This window comes from Nipponia nippon, unplaced genomic scaffold, assembly GCF_047370975.1.
Source record: "Nipponia nippon isolate SJK-2023a ecotype South Korea unplaced genomic scaffold, ASM4737097v1 scaffold_1, whole genome shotgun sequence".
Classification (NCBI taxonomy): domain Eukaryota; kingdom Metazoa; phylum Chordata; class Aves; order Pelecaniformes; family Threskiornithidae; genus Nipponia; species Nipponia nippon.
The window spans coordinates 84,737,864-84,754,291 of NW_028262290.1; the positions used below are offsets into that span (position 1 = coordinate 84,737,864).

Sequence of the window (16,428 nt, forward strand, 5' to 3'; positions counted from 1 at the left end):
AGCTCTTTTGTTCCTGCTCCGAGACATGCTGATGCAAGCTCTTTGTAACCTGATACGGTGCAATAAGGGCAGTGTGCTGTGCTGAGCCAGAGCCCCAGACCATGAGCCGTAGCAGTATCTTTGAACAGCTTCCAGCCACCTCTGAGCACAAGCGGAGCAGATGCACAGATGTTTGCAGCTGTCCACCTAGACATGGCCTCAAAGATGAGTTCTTCTATATCATTTTGTAGCTGTAGTATTGTAGGCTAACATCCTCAAATAATTAGTGGTTTTAGCAGTTTAGTTTACTCTTAAAACCTGCTAAGACCAACTTGGATTGCTGTTCTCTTATAAACTAGTAATTGAGGAGATTCTGTCTCTTGTAAATGTGCATAATAGTAATAGCTATATAGCATACAATATTATAGAAGTTTGTAATGGCTGTGTGCTTAGGCTAGAGGAAAGGAGATGAAGGGCTGGACCAAGTAAGAGCTTTCAACAACAAAAGCTACTGAAAAAGGAAGGGAATAAACTGTTCTTCACATCCTCTGGGAAAAGTTGTGATGGGCTTAAACTGCAGCAAAAGAGATTTAGATCTGACATTAATAATAGCTTTTTAGTGGTAAGGATAGACAAACATGGTAACAGATTGGCTAGGGGGCTGGGAATCTCTTTCTTTTAGAGGTTATTATAGAGATGTTAGACAAATATCTCACAAGGACTTTTGAGATACAGTTGATCCTGCATTGGAGCAGAAGAAATGTACTGACTTGGTGAGCTAACTTCTTTCATCTCAAATCTTCTAGGCTTTTGTGATTCACAGATCTAAAAGAAAGCAGATAGGATAGTCATTGATAAAGATTTACAGCCTGTGTCAATCTTACCTTATGAATCATACTTTTCTAGGAGAGATCTGAAGATCCATTTGTGATGGTAGAGTTACTGTCAATGAACAGAGATGCTCAATCTGTTTTATATAGATTTTCATCATCCTGATCACCATCTGTGCGCCTTCAAAAAGCCTGAAACATGTCTTTGGCATTGCCAGTCTTACTCAGCTTGTTTTTACCTTCCTGCTGCTGCCAAAGGTGAAAAGAAAGAAAAACAAAAGGATTGTGTAAAACTGAGGGGGAATTTGTTGCATTGTATTTATGTGCTGTGTTCACTATAATTTCAAGACCTGGAATTTATAATTATACTTTATAGACCTGGTTAGGAAATTTGTGGTAATGCAAGATTTCAGCAAAAAATGCTTCTTGGACAGGACTAAAACGTTTCACAGAACCAGATAACTTCTAGCCTCCATGGCTGTTTTCTGCCTGCTTACCCACTGGAAATTAGGTCAGAAACTCTAATTTTCTAATGTTATATGTTGACTAATCCATTAGTGAATATTCCCTTGAAATACAGTTACCAGTGCTTCAGGCTTAGCAGCCTTACTGTAAGGAACTCTGACATGTGAATGACCTATAATTCAGTGCTTTCTGGTTCCTTTCCATGGACTTAGCAGTCAATTTGGGAATAAAGTACATGTTTGAACAGACTTCAAAGTGCATTACAACTGTGGTGTTAGAAATGCAAATGCCTAGTGCCTTTCAGAGCATGTAGGACCAGATAGATATCAGATGAGCCAGGGTTTGGGGCTTCTTCACTGTAGCTCACAGAAAAGGAGCTCTAATTCTGTTGTTATTCTTTACATTTAAATTATTACCAAAGCAGGGAAGAAAAGCTTAAATTTTTGTGCATAGTTATTATGTTCACTTTAATATGCACAGAATTTTTCACAGATTTTCTTGCCTATTGAACATCCCCTTTGAGAGTCCTTTCTTTCTTAAGTTTCATACTTGTGCTTTTGCTTTACCATGGATTGACATCTAAAGACATTTCCCCACCATAACGTGCATGAATTACAGCTGTGAGACCCTCAAAGGGCTATTAATGTATAAGACAAGGTCACACCAAAAGACAACCAGAGAGCAAGGAATTCAGCTTGCATCGTCAGCAAGCTGATTCACTGCCATACGCACAGAACTACCTTTCTGCTCTGTAGCTGTGTCACGATTTTCAAGTTGTGCCTGAAGGCAGAAACACTCTGAATGACTTGCTCTCATTCTTAGCTTCACTTATATCTCCAAGCACCATATGTAAATAACTTCTTAGCTTCTAGAACAGTATCTTTAATCCTTCTCAATGTTTTTATGCCATCTACAGGTCTCTTCAAACTGCTGAATTCTTTAAAGATTTTTTTTTCATATCAGGCTTGATGGCAGGAAGCTTTATTTTCAAATTAGTTTTCATTATTTTGTAAGTTTATGCACCACTTAAATAAACTTATTTTTTGTAAATTGCTTATTATTTCTAAAATCTAGATCAGAGAAATTGGTAAAAATGGCATGAAAGCTTCAAAAACCCTGACATTTTTAATATTATTTTTGTTTTAATTTTTCAAGGCAGAATAATTTTGCAGTGTTTTATGATATAACAAACTTTGGTTTAAATCTTTATATCAACAATTTTGTTAAAATAGTATTTTTTCTAGGAAAAGCTAATTGTGAAACCTAAAGTTTCAGGAAAGATGACTTTTAAAATGTAGCCCAATAAATATTATAAATGTATCTATAATATGTACATATTAAATGTTATTTTCCTTTAATAATTAATAGAAAAAGCAGAATAGGCTACTTTTTCAAATAAAAAAATGATTAATGAGAATAATTTTGTATTTAAAGGGATACAATAAACAGGTTTCCTTCGATATACTTTGCTTACCAAAATATCCCACAGTCCAATTCAATACATGATCAGACAAGCTGTGGTGGCAAGACATAAGGTAGAAATATGGTATAAGGAAGCACAGAGATTTGTGACAACAGGATTACATGCGTTTCTTGAAAATTATATGACCTTTCAATTATTTTTGTGCTGCGTACAGTTCAAGAATCCACTGGTGCCTTTAGCTGATGAAAATTCTACATGTGCTGTCAAGGACAAACTTGTCTTAACTCTGTAAACCTCTTCAACGAGGTTCATTGTGCTCCCCATAGATAAGCAAACCACTTAACACTGACAAAAATGTCACAGTGTACTTCCAGACATTAGTACAAGTAAATGAATGCAAGAAAATCAAAATACAACAGGAAAAATGTAAGAGTAAGTACAAGTAGCTGGCTCTTAGATGGAGATTAATCTATGTCATAAATATTCAAGTAAGGCATATTAGGACATAAAATATGGTTGAAAAGCATTTTTAGTAAGAGACGCTCTTTCCTGCAAGCCAGACATAATCTGTAATTTTTTTCCTTGTGTTCCTCTGCACGCAGGAAAATTCAGTCATGGAAATGTGTCTGTGAATACTTGTGGCTCAGTTAGAAGTACAGTGACAAAAGCCTTTTTAGGCGCACAGATGATTTGCATTAAACGTGCTGCACAGAACCATGGATGCAACGTATATTTCCACTAAAAAAAGAAACTATGATGCATGATAAACCCTTATTGTAGACAGAACCAACAGTTTTCTCTAAACATTCAAAACACTTCTTTAAGTCTCTTCTACCAAGAAAAAAGAAGTAACCTTAATTGTACTGTTGAATATTTCTTTTTTTTTTTTTTTTTACAAAATGTAATTCCATTCCTATCTGATATCTGAGGGAAAAGTGTTGAAGTGACCTTGTTTCCCAGTAGACTTATGATAAGTTTTCCAGCCAAGAGAAATGGGAGTTCAAAGCTACAACTGCAGTTAACAAACTATGACTAATTTGTTGCATAGATTAAATGAAATGATAGGTGAATGACTGACTGATTCCTTGGGGTATTTTAGCTTTGAAAAGAGGCCAGCATTGTGCATGTTTACAGGACCGAAAAGTGAAAATGCAGAAGCAGGTAGGTTAATTGATTTGCCCAGACAGCAGTGTTGTCTAATGTATTAAGTTTGGGCCTGGGCCTCAGAAGACATGGAGCTAAAACCTAACTCACCTTCTGTCTCACAAGGGTTTTGTGAGACTTAATTAGGGCTCGCAATTTGCTTTGAAAACAGTTTTCAGACATGCAGTCCAGCTTCAGCTGTAAATACATATCTACGGCTGAAAGATAAGGGGAAGAAACTTAGGCAATGGAGTTTGTTAATTTAACATAATTGTTTTTCCCAAGTACTTAATTCTGTGTTGACCTATTAGTTATCAGGGTCAATTAGGCACCACAGTGACCTTCTTACAGTATGTACCTTCATCATTAGTACATACACATTTATCCATCTCAAAAAAAAAAAAAAATCCTCGACTTCTTGCAGTTTCAGCTATGTTAGGACTACATTTTACCACTTAAAACATCATATTGATCACAGAAGTGAGAAGAATTCCCCAAAATAAAGAGAAAGCATAGAAAGGAAATACTATAAGCTTAAGAATATCTTTAAAGAAGCTATTTTTCATGTATTGCTGCCAGTACCAGTTGAATCTTATTCAACAATAGCAATCTTCTGCATTTTTCTGATGCAAAAGGACCTCAGAAATAGGGAACAGCTTGACTTGATGATCACTACTCTACTGCATTTTCAGATTTGTAAGTAAGAGGCTGATGAGAGGAAGGGAGCCATGAGCAGAGAGTCTCCATTTGCGATTCCCCATTACCAGAGCGCTTTCTTGGGTGCACAGGCAGCTTTGACTAGAAACATGGCCTGAAGGACTCTTAGAGCTGCCCTAACTTTAAATTATCCAATCAGTTTAATAGCCACCAGACCACCAAAACAATATGCAACCATCTGCAAAATAACAGCCTAAGCAATAGAAGCAAGTGTTTGTTGTCTCGTTGAACACTTTTTGAAAGCTTTTAAGCTCCTCATGCCCATGCAGTCTACTGTATACAAAGAAACCAAATTGCTGCATTACCTTTTTTTTTGTTTGCATAAGTAATAAACAAAGGACTGGCATTTTTCTATGTAGAGCAGAATAGTCTAACAGTTACTTGCCACTTTTAAGGTTGACTAATTGTGACCTGTGACTCAATTAGCTGTAGTGAAATGGTACATGGGAATCACTCTGAATCATATCTGTAGCTCACTGAGTATAATCCGAAACTCTGTATGAAGACGAAGGCCTTCTAGCATGCTCCAGGTATCTAAAAAGAGATACAGAAAAAGCACATTTATCACGCACACACATACATACTTTGTGACTGCAATCAGAGCCTTCATCAATAGACACACTACCCTGTCTAATTAATGTCAGTTACAGTGTAACATTTTGATAGAATTTAATAATTCGTTTGGGGACCACAGTATGGATGAAAAAAAGAGATATCTGTAATCATACTGAAAGAATTTAATCAATAGAAGAGCAGATATAACTTGTGTGGAGTCTTTTTTTTGTGTTTGTAAACAGGATTCACTAGCACAAATGTATTGAAAAGATTGCAGTCTTGCTCAGAGTACTTAATAACAAATTCTTGCTAAAAGCTTGTCAGGTCTATGCACCTATGGGAGGCTGGATCTAAAACACAATCTTTCCATGATACACAGCTTTATATAGGGTTGTTTCTTGTTTGTTTTGTTTTGTTTGTGGTTTTTTTTTTTTTTTTTTTCCCCAGGGTGGTTAAATATCTCCTAAAAATACAGTCATATTTATAAGTTGTTTTACACTGCTTATGAGTTTTAATTAACACTTCTGTGAATCAGATTATGTGTCTTCGGTTAGTATTATAGAAAGAAAACTTTTTTCTATACCATGCTTTTTTGGTATGTGGTTAAGAATATTGGGAGGTAACTCTGCAGTTATTTTTGTAAATGTAATAACCCACTAAAAGGAAAAAAATGCCTTTGCTAATTTTCAGATAATTGGGACTTTAACAGTCTGCAATCTCCAGAGCTACTGCTACCCTCTAGTATCTTTCCTTGCCGTTTTGTTGTTTTACTGTATAGTAATACACATGCCTGACTAATAATGCCATGTGCTATATTGATTCAAGGTGCTATAACCACCAAGATGATTGAAATGCTGTCTCCAATGGTCCTTGACACCTCATATATCCAGATCATGATTTGCATTTATTCCCATGGGATTTAGTGATTGTCTAGATCTGTATGCCCTTTGAGACTGATGTACTTTAGATCTTCAAGTAGAAGAAATCTGTGTGGGTGATGAACCATTTTATTCATAGCCCAGTGGGAATCCATAAACATAATTTGTCCTTTGCTGTCAGTTCACTGGCTCCTAAGTACAACTTTCTATGGCTTTCCTCCAGGTCACAACATATTTTGTAAGAAAATTAAAAAGTAAAAAGCGATGAAGTTTGAAACATCAGTTTAAAAATCACATTCTGAATCAGGGTTGTAAATAATGTTCTGAAGTTCTCTATACCATAGGTGTACTGAAAAGAAGGAAGACTTTTGTCTTTTATTCTACTGCAGCAGCCATCTAGAAATGTTGCAAGTGTTTGATGAGTCAGTAAATTCAGATTCACATGAAATCAGTAGTTTTCTATTTTATATTTTGAACTAATTTTTCATTTACTGTGTTTTGGTTAATTAATACACAGTTCTGGTTTCTGTTCCTCATGGTTGATTAAAGTAAGTTGATCAGTGAATGTCCTGTGTTGGTGAAAATTTGTCAATACCTCCAGAAGAAAGTTTTCGATTTATACATACACGTGTATGTATATTTGTATGTGTGTGTATATATATATATATATATGCTTTTTTTTTCTGAGACATCACCTTACCACCTATTTCCTTATTACATTTAACAGCTTATGAAATGAATGAACCTAAAGTACGAGTTGAACCACAGTATTACTCAAGACTATCAGTATTGTTTCCAGTGGACACTATTGGAAAAGGTGGGATATTGCTAAGAGTGCTTTCCATAAGATTTCAGATCAAGCTGTGTTACTATTGTTGATTTGTGACCTATTCTTAGACAAAGACTAAGCTTCTATATTATCAACTTTTGGCTGCTTTTGGTAAATTTTATAGCTAGAATTTTGTTACAGAGCTAGTCTCTCTGATGATTTTCATGTTACTGTGAAATCAATATGAATTATATTAGTAACATATATTGCCCTTTAGATATAAAGAGGTTTCTGGGTTTTCTTTCAGTATGAGACTATTAGGAAAATGAGACAACTAAGCAGAGTCTGCCCAAAAATATTGATGTGTCTTTCATCTTGAAAAGATGCCCTGGTATCTTTTCATTGATAAAATCCCTCATGTAGACGTTTCTTAAATATGTTGTTTGATTTTTTTAAAAACTGTCTATGGTGTAGCTTATTCTCACAAGACCTATATCTCACAAAAATTGTTCTAAAATGGGATAAAAATGATTGCATAACACAAAACTGTCCAACAAAATCAGACTTTGTGAATTATTCTTACAAGATGCTTCCATTTGTGTAAAAAAGCAGATGTCTCTGTTTGAAAGTTGGAAGCCATATGGATCCCAGTCATGCATAACACTTGCTGAAAAATGCATTTATACATGTGAACTTTGCTTAGAGGGCAGATTTTATTATTGTCTAGCACAGCAAAATTTAACTGACTTTGGTACTTTGCTCTACCTGCATAGATTTGTACTGACTTCAGCATGCATGAGCTATGTGCTTCAGATCTGTATGCTCAGTATCAAGATATGTCTTCTGAACTTACGAGAAAAATATATTTCTTTTTTTCTGGAGAAAAAAATACCTCATCTTTATCTGGCATGAGAAGGGACAGATCCTTATGTCTATTTAGATGATGTTTGTGCTGTTGGTCTTGCACCAGTTCCTTTCAAACCCTGAAAAATTTTCCATGGTATCAGCCAAAAGTGTTCTACAGAGGATATTCTTCTCTCTATTGCACCACATGGGTTACATCCTCATTACATTACTGAACATGTTGTTCTTCAGGAACAATGCAATAATCACACTTTGTAGCATAGTTACTGTTACCATAGTTATAAAGGATTAATAATTGTGTTTTCTGGACATTAAAATTATTTGATTGCAACGCCCGTTACTACATAAGAAGATATTGCAGATAGTTAATTATCTATTAACCCCTTAAAAACTGTAGAAATCGAACTGGATTTCATAGGCTGTAAGAAGGCATCATTGTCCTGTTCACATAGAAACTGCCTCTGTGGAACTCCTTTACAGTTATGCAGACATTGACAAATGATTGCAGAAGTTCATTATAGAATATTGTTGTCCAAAGAAAATGTCATTGGCAAGTCTCTTAAAATTTGGGCCAAATTTGCCAGTGATATCAGTGGATAAAAAATCATTCATCCAAAGGATTCATGTGGAGCCTTGCTGTTGTTTTGGTTTTGTTTGTTGTTTGTTTTTTTTTTTCCCTGCAAAAATAAATAAGGCCCTTGGTCTTTAGAAAGTCTTCCAAAGTTTTCACTTCCACAGTAAAACATTTATTCCTTTCAATCACAAGAAGCAAAACTGAACAATTTAGGGCATAATCAGGTATGTTATTTTCTTTTTGTCCTTGTTTCATCACTGTAAGGAGGAAACAGGCCTTGTTACAATGAAATTCATCTTTATTATTCTACCACTTTTAATCTGGACTGATTGTGGTCAAACATGGTCCTAAAATTGGTATAGATTCATTTCAGTTTTTGCTTTTATTTCCCAACTCCAGTTTATATTAGGGCATGTATGACTTCGGCAGTAAACTGCCTGCCACACAAGACTACCAGAAATAAGAAAGCTTGAGGCCACACAAAATATTTCCTTTTCTTTTATTTTTAATTCACCCTTCAGAATTCATGATAGAGAATAACTGCTGCTAACAGTGCCTTTTAGGGTCAATTGCTTTAGTCTTTTCTTTGGTGCAGACTGTGTATTAATACAATAAACTTGGGAAATAAGGTCTTCCTGTAAGAAGAATGTGGAGAAGTACATAAGAATTTCAGCATGACTCACGCTTCATATTAAGGATGTCATAGTATGAGTTGTCTCACTGTTAATCAGAAATATCTGTCTATGAAAACTTAATATTGAAATGTATTTTGCAACCTTTACTCTGGCTGCTATAGGATAAAGTTATCTTTAATCTTGTTAGAAAGATAAATACTACTGAAAATTACAGGTGATACTCACTTTCTAGGCAAAGCTTAGAGAACAAATGATATTAATAACAACCTTGGATCAATCTGGATTAAATTGATTTCAGTTTAAATTGAATTAAATGGATGCGCTAACAAAAGTCAGTCTAAATATTGCACTGAATTTCAAAAGACAAAGAATGATGAACTAGGGGATGTAGATAGGGGAATGCGTTAAGTTGCTCAAAAATATAAATGTGATAGAGGTCTTTATGTCTATAGAACTAGACCTATCAAAATCAATATCCCCAAAAAGGTATTTTGTGCAGAAATCTGTAGAAACAGCCTGAAGATCGGGGGGTTCTTGTGCATCAAATAGGAGTTCTATTTAACGTACTGTCATCCCAGTCCAGCAATTGGAGTTAGGCAGATATGCTCATACTGAACTATATTCACTAACTGGGTAAACATAGTATTATGTGGGGCTAAAGAGATTTACCATCCTGATTTGTTGAAGGTTTGAGTTCAAAAAGGGAAATTTACCCATCTTCTGAGCACTTAATTCACATTGTATGCAGCTTGTTGCTTACCTAAGATGTGGGCTTGTGGTGATGGGGGAAAACATTCTTTTCTAGACAGGGAAAAGTAGAAGGAACAAGCAACTTTGTAAAATATTCTCTAACCCAACCTATTGAAGTTTTTTTGTAATTATGTGTATTGCCTTATCTATAAAACAAGTTCTATAGGCATTATTCTGTGCAGCTTCTAAACTCATTGATATATTATGGATTTTCATTGTCAAGTGATTCTGCAGCTAGGACTACAAGGAGGGTCAGGGGACAAATCAATTTCTATCTGTAGCAATGAGTTGACTCTAACATATACCCAAGAGAATAACTTGAGGAACTCTATAGTCAAATCATATTTTCAAAATATTTCTATCCTCTGACTCAATTTCACAATATTTTAAAAGTAGCTATCTAATATGTTTTTGTACTTGGCTTTCAATCTTGCCTTTTTTTTGGTTTTTGGGTTTTTTTTTTGGTTTTTTTTTTGTTTGTTTTATAAAGGCAAAGTACCAAGAACTAGTGCTTTCCTTCACATTTTGTATATATAGCTGTATTTTCTGTGAAGTGATATTTTAATTCAAAGCAAGAGTACCCTTCAGTCTCTTTTGTCTGTCATGGTGTTTAGCTAAAGCTAGTGTTGATCCTGAGACTAAGTCAGAGACTTTGAGAAATCACCTTGTCTCTGCCTCTGACAGTGGGATCAACGATACTGATGTTATTCCCGAGAACTGCTTACCTGAATTTTTCTCAAAGGTGACCCATGATGGAAATTCCATTATTTCTCAGAAAACAAACTATTCCAGTCCATTTTGGGGTAAAAATAACTGGCAGGGAAGTTTAAAACTTTTGGTTCTCGTAATTTAACATTTTACGAATGTTTTCTGGGGATATATTTATTTTTAATTAAAGTTCCCAAAAACTATTTTTTTTTTTTTTAACAGAAGACTTTTACCTTAAAACCACTTTGTTCTTTCTAAGTAATTTGAGCTGTGAGATAAAACATGTCAGCAATATCAGAACATATCCAGTTGAACCAATTCTGGTAAAACAGGCCGTGCAAAATTAAATCCACTCTAAGAATACGATGCATTGTGTGGTAGATGATATATTGGGTAAACCTTTTCTTGACTGTCCCATCTTGAGGCAAATAGGATTTATTTGGCAGTAAAGAAGGCAGTAAGAATGTAGAGGAATGTGAAAATACCATGGATGCAAGGGCTTTTTCAACAGAAGTGCGGAAAAAAAGGGGACAACTGAAAAATTGAAATCAGTAAGGGATTTTGTTCTTGGTTATGGTTTTGAGGGTCTCATTCACTTCATTGTATATAGTAGGAAATCCTCTAATAGACTCAGTCAGCCTTGTTTTACTGGCTTTCCAAATGAAGTCAAGGTCAGGGGTATTACAGTGATATTACACAAATGATTGTAACATCTCTTACCACAGAAACCTAATTGCTGTATTAATGAACCAGTATTAATGGAACTGATTGTTACCACAGTTTTTTGGTGTTAAAATTCAGAACTGTAAAAAGATTTAGTTTTTCACACGATCTAAAAGGTGTCCTGTTTTCAGACAAGGTCAGACAAGCCTTCTCAACAACATAAACTATCTTATTTTTTCCTGGGGACTGGAAAAAAGGAAATATTGCACCCATTTTTAAAAAGGGTAAAAAGGAGGACTCTGGGAACTACCGACCTGTCAGCCTCACCTCTGTGGCTGGGAAGATCATGGAACACATCCTCCTGGAATCTATGCTAAGGCACATGGAGGACAGGGAGGTGATTCGGGACAGTCAGCACAGCTTCACCAAGGGCACGTCCTGCCTGACCAACCTAGTGGCCTTCTATGATGGAGTGACTACATCCATGGACGAGGGAAGAGCTACAGATGTCATCTATCTGGACTTCTATAAGGCCTTTGACATGGTTCCCCACAATATCCTCCTCTCTCAATTGGAAGGATATGGATTTGATGGGTGGACTGTTCGGTGGATGAGGAATTGGCTGGATGGTCGCATCCAGAGGGTAAAGGTCAATGGCTTGATGTCCAAATGGAGATCAGTGATGAGTGGTGTCCCTCAGGGGTCCATTCTGGGGCCAGTGCTGTTCAATACCTCCATCAATGCCATAGACAGTGTGATTGAGTGCACCCTCAGCAAGTTTGCAGATGACACCAAGCTGAGTGGTGCAGTTGACACACCTGAGGGATGGGATGCCATCCAGAGGGATCTGGACAGGCTGGAGAGGTGGGCCTGTGTGAACCTCATGAGGTTCAACAAGGACAAGTGCAGGGTCCTGCACCTGGGTTGGGGTAATCCCCAGTATCAGTACAGGCTGGGAGATGAAGGGATTGAGAGCAGCCCTGCCAAGAAGGACTTGGGGGTACTGATAGAAGAAAAGCTGGACATGAGCCAGCAATGTGCACTCACAGCCCAGAAAGCCAACCATATCCTGGGCTGCATCAAAAGAATTGTGGCCAGCAGGTTGACGGAGGTGATTCTGTCCCTCTACTCCGCTCTCATGAGACCCCAGCTGGAGTACTGTGTCCAGCTCTGGGGTCCTCAGCACAGGAAAGACATGGACCTGTTGGAGCGGGTCCAGAGGAGGGCCACAAAAATGATCAGAGGGATGGAACACCTCTGCTATGAGGAAAGGCTGAGAGAGCTGGGGTTGTTCAGCCTGGAGAAGAGAAGGCTGCAGGGAGACCTTATTGCAGCCTTTCAATACTTAAAGGGGGCTTATAAGAAACATGGGGACAGACTTTTTAGCAGGGCCAATAGTGATAGGACAAGGGGTAATGGTTTTAAACTAAAAGAGGGTAGATTCAGACTAGATAAAAGGAAGAAATTTTTTATGATGAGGGTGGTGAGACACTGGAACAGGTTGCCCAGAGAGGTGGTAGATGCCCCATCCTTGGAAACATTCAAGGACAGGCTGGATGGGGCTCTGAGCAACCTGATCTAGTTGTAGATGTCCCTGCCAGTTGCAGGGGGGTTGGACTAGATGACCTTTAAAGGTCCCTTCCATCCCAAAGCATTCTATGATTCTATGATTCTGTTTTATTTTCCAAGCAGGTAGTATTGCTCATGGTACTAGAAAGATATCTGCAAACACAAGCCTAACTTGGGAGAGTAACCCAGCAGTGCTCTGGTATGTGAAGATGCACTTATGTGGGCATTTTAAGTCTTACTACAGGTATAATTTGGAAGCAAATCTCTTGATTGTCCCTACTAACTGTGCTTTGGCTCATGTCACGGAGAAGCCCTGGGGCAGCTGAACTGAATTCCTTTCAGATGAAGCTAAGGCAGAAGACATACTCAAGAAGCACAGATCATGTACCCAGCTGATAACACTGGGACCGCAGGACCTAACTGGGTTTGCAAAGCAAAACTGCCTGCAATACAGATGGTGCAAACATTGTGGCCTCAGCATCATCTGTCTGGCTTTACAGCTCTGCTCTTGCTGTTCCGCACTACTTGCTAATGTCGGCATAAGATACGATTACTTAAATGCAAGAAAACATTATCTACAGCACAATGTAATGTTAAAATTACCTAAGCTAGCATAGAAAACCAGGTGCACTTTCCGAGAATAGTGCAAACAGGCATATCAAGTTGTATCTAGGAAAATGAATAGTTGTGTCAACGGGATGCTGCAACCTAGCTAATTGGTGCCACTTCTTGATGCCACACAGATGCAGCTTCAAACTGCCTCAGACTCGAGAAGTAGTTTGGTCTCTGCTAAGGCATCTCAGAATGGTGTTGCACTGTGCAATAAAAAAGGACTCCTAGGTTTGCAAACGGTGCTGATGAAAGGGCAAAAGAGAACTTCTGGTCTGACAACACAGAACTTCACCAGGAACACTGGCTTTTTAAAGAAATTACAATAGCCATAGCTTTTCTTTTATGTGGCTACTTGTACTCCTTATTAGCTATTAGCAGAACTCTGCCATATAATCCTTCTGCCAGGTCTAGATGGGCAGCAGCAAGAGCTGCATTTAAAGTCAAGCAGGTTGCTATTAAGGCATCAGCTCAGAACATCTGATAAGCTAGGATAATTAACCTAAGCTTTCTGGGGCTTAATAAACCAGTTTTACCCCATTCATAAATGTGGATTTATGACTAACTATTTTTATTTAAGGAACAAAAATGTAAGAAGACAAAGAAACAGAGTAACAATAATTAATTGTGGAAGTGTAACACTTTTTTACAGGCTTTTTCTTTGGTGAGGCAACCTCTAGGCCAGCTAGGTTTATTTTTCCTGCAGTGCCGCAGTAAATGTAATTAACGGTTTAATACTGTAAATAGTGAAGTCCTTATTGTATCAGTAGGTCTGATTTAAGCTGCACACAGGTTGGTGTGACCTGGTTCTGCTTCTCGCTCTCCTACCCTCCTCCCATTTACCAGCTGTCCTCCCTTGCCAAACTTAAAGCAGCCTTTCCCTCTCATCAACCATCCTGCAAAGTACCTTTTACAGCCTTTTCCTACACGAGGTGCTTCCACTAGCCTTGAAGTGCTCCACTATCTGCACTTTGACACTCCTTGCTGCCCTCTCCAGCAGCTTTGCTAGTATTTTTTATTTTCCAACAGTTGGAAAACTGCATGCGGCACTGAGAACAAAACACTACCTTTTAAAGCACTGGAGGTCCTTCAGCAGCTCCCCTTGTTCTTCTTTTATGTGATGAGACATCTTTTGTCGTTGTTGGTTTATTTTACTCCAGTCTAAAACAAACTCTGTCACTCCAGAGCTGGAAAACATTGCTTTAACTCAGCATGACATCTCTCCCTAGGCATATTCAGATACCATCGGCCTACACTTCTGCACACTATTACAAATGTAGTTTTCTCCATTTGTAAGTGAAATCTCACTCAAACATAATAAAACAGCATGTGCAAACCAAAACAGGTTCCAGACTAGCAAGTGATCTTTTTAATTTATCTCGTATTTTCATTCTTAGATACCATCCAAGCACACCTGGGTTTAGGTTCCTGTCACCTCTGGAGTTATTGGAGGAAAGGCTTCTTTCTTACTAGAATTTGGACACCTGTTTTGCACATGTTTACAGCATACAACCAAATTATCTGTTTTTCCATTAGCCAGATTCAGATGCTCAAATTTCAAAGGTAAGCTTTTGGGTTTTTTTCCCCTCAATTAAATCCCGCAAACCCTACCAGTATTATTAAGTACGCAGTTTCATTTTCTGACGGAAATATGATGAGAAGGGTGTAATGGTATAAAGACAAGGACCTCCTTCTTCGCCTCCTGTGTATCACAGAAACAATCTCCTTGAAAATAATGAAAACGTGATTAAGCTCTAAGGTCAACAGAATGAAACGTTTAATTCTAGATAATGAGACAAAGGGATCCAGCAAATATAACACCTATGTTTCTTCTTTTGTCCCCACAGTAAAACTTCATAAATACAGGAACATACCAATGTAAAATTCAGCACTTGAAATACTATTGTTTGAAAAAAAGAAATCAAGCTCACAGGAAAGAAAGGATACCTGAGCTGAAGCTAAAGAGGCATTGTGTCAGCTGCACTTCATGGTAGTTAACTAAGAAACAGAAACTAAGGGGGGAAAAAAGAAGCTGCAAGGATTTCAGCAGTTAAGTAGTACTTCCACTGTTAATCACAAATTCAGTTAAATTATCACCACAGCCTTACCAATGCCTTGAAAAAGTACCTATTAAGAAAGTGTATTCTTAAAGACATTTATAAAGTATTGCATGACTTTGAGACTTGTTATGGTCTCAGTACAGTGAAAGTAAGGAAGTCTGAATGCTCTGTTGGATTCCTTTATGAAAATGAACATAATTAAGAGAATAAAAACAACATTCTAAGTTTAGATAAAATGTGCAAGCCTTTTTATCTTAACATCTTCTATAGGTGGTGTATTTTTTAGGATTTTCCTTAACTGTAATATCTCTGTACTAATATCCTACAAACAGTAATTTTAAAAATATAAGTGATAGAATGACACCACTATCTACTTTCATCCCATACACTTAAATAAAATCTATTCTTCAAACAAACTTAGGTAAACATATATAAGTTGATTTGAATCTGTCAAAGTTACTTGGTTTTGCAGTCATCATGACATACCCTAATACTTTTATTTCAGTAGTCTTAACAAGAATCCCCGTTGTACCCTGATTGTTCTTCCAAAGCTCATGTTTCAGTGTTAACGGCCATCTCTAGAAGAGCACAAATATGCTTCTGATCTTCAGAAGAAAGTTGTACCCTGTCATGACCATTTCCATGCTGTTTCCAGCCCAGTCATTCTTCTGCAGAAACACGGGTCCTGCGATTTCTCCAGGCCACTGCAAGTAATTATTGTGGGAGATCTGGAAGAGAGGAGTATTGGGGCAAGAGGTGATGAAGATCCTGGTGGAGTTAGATAGGCAGCAGGACAGGAGCTTTCCCCATAAGAAATGACTCAGAAAATGTGGCTTTTGAAACATTCCTACCTTTACTCTTGAGCTGACATTCGCCAAAATTGCATTAGAAGAATTTTCTTACTGTATGCAATTTATATAATGTGCCTCAATTTTCAAGCATGTCAGATAGTTTACATGCATTTTGATTAAACGTTTGTGCTCATGGCAGCAAAGGACAATTGGAATAGCCGTCACAGGTCAAACCACCAATCTGTTAATCCAATGTACTATTTCTGTCAGCAGTCAATACCAGCTGCTTCAGGGAAAGAAAACACATAATAAACAATTATGGAATAACCTGCCCAGAGGCAAATCATCTTCCTATCTTATCTAACTGTGTGTGTGTATCACTAATTGTGAAACTAAAAATGTAGAGAAACTTAGAGAGACAGCTGGAGGAGCAGGGAATTGCTAGG

At 37.3% G+C, this 16,428-nt stretch overlaps 1 protein-coding gene across 2 annotated transcripts in view; it reads left to right on the forward strand.

Moving 5' to 3' along the window:
* The window catches only part of LOC148057446 (uncharacterized), a 53,139-nt gene extending 37,991 nt beyond the window's left edge, over positions 1–15,148 (forward strand). For both annotated transcript variants that reach the window (XR_015708406.1, XM_087775556.1), the window contains 3 exons: positions 6,718–6,807; positions 14,529–14,694; positions 14,979–15,148. Coding sequence is in view for 1 of the 2 variants with exons in the window: in XM_087775556.1 (XP_087631682.1) it covers positions 6,718–6,807; positions 14,529–14,694; positions 14,979–14,991 (269 nt within the window). In the remaining variant the exon portion in view is untranslated. The remainder of the gene's footprint in view (positions 1–6,717; positions 6,808–14,528; positions 14,695–14,978) is intronic.
* The last annotated feature ends 1,280 nt before the right edge of the window (positions 15,149–16,428 follow it).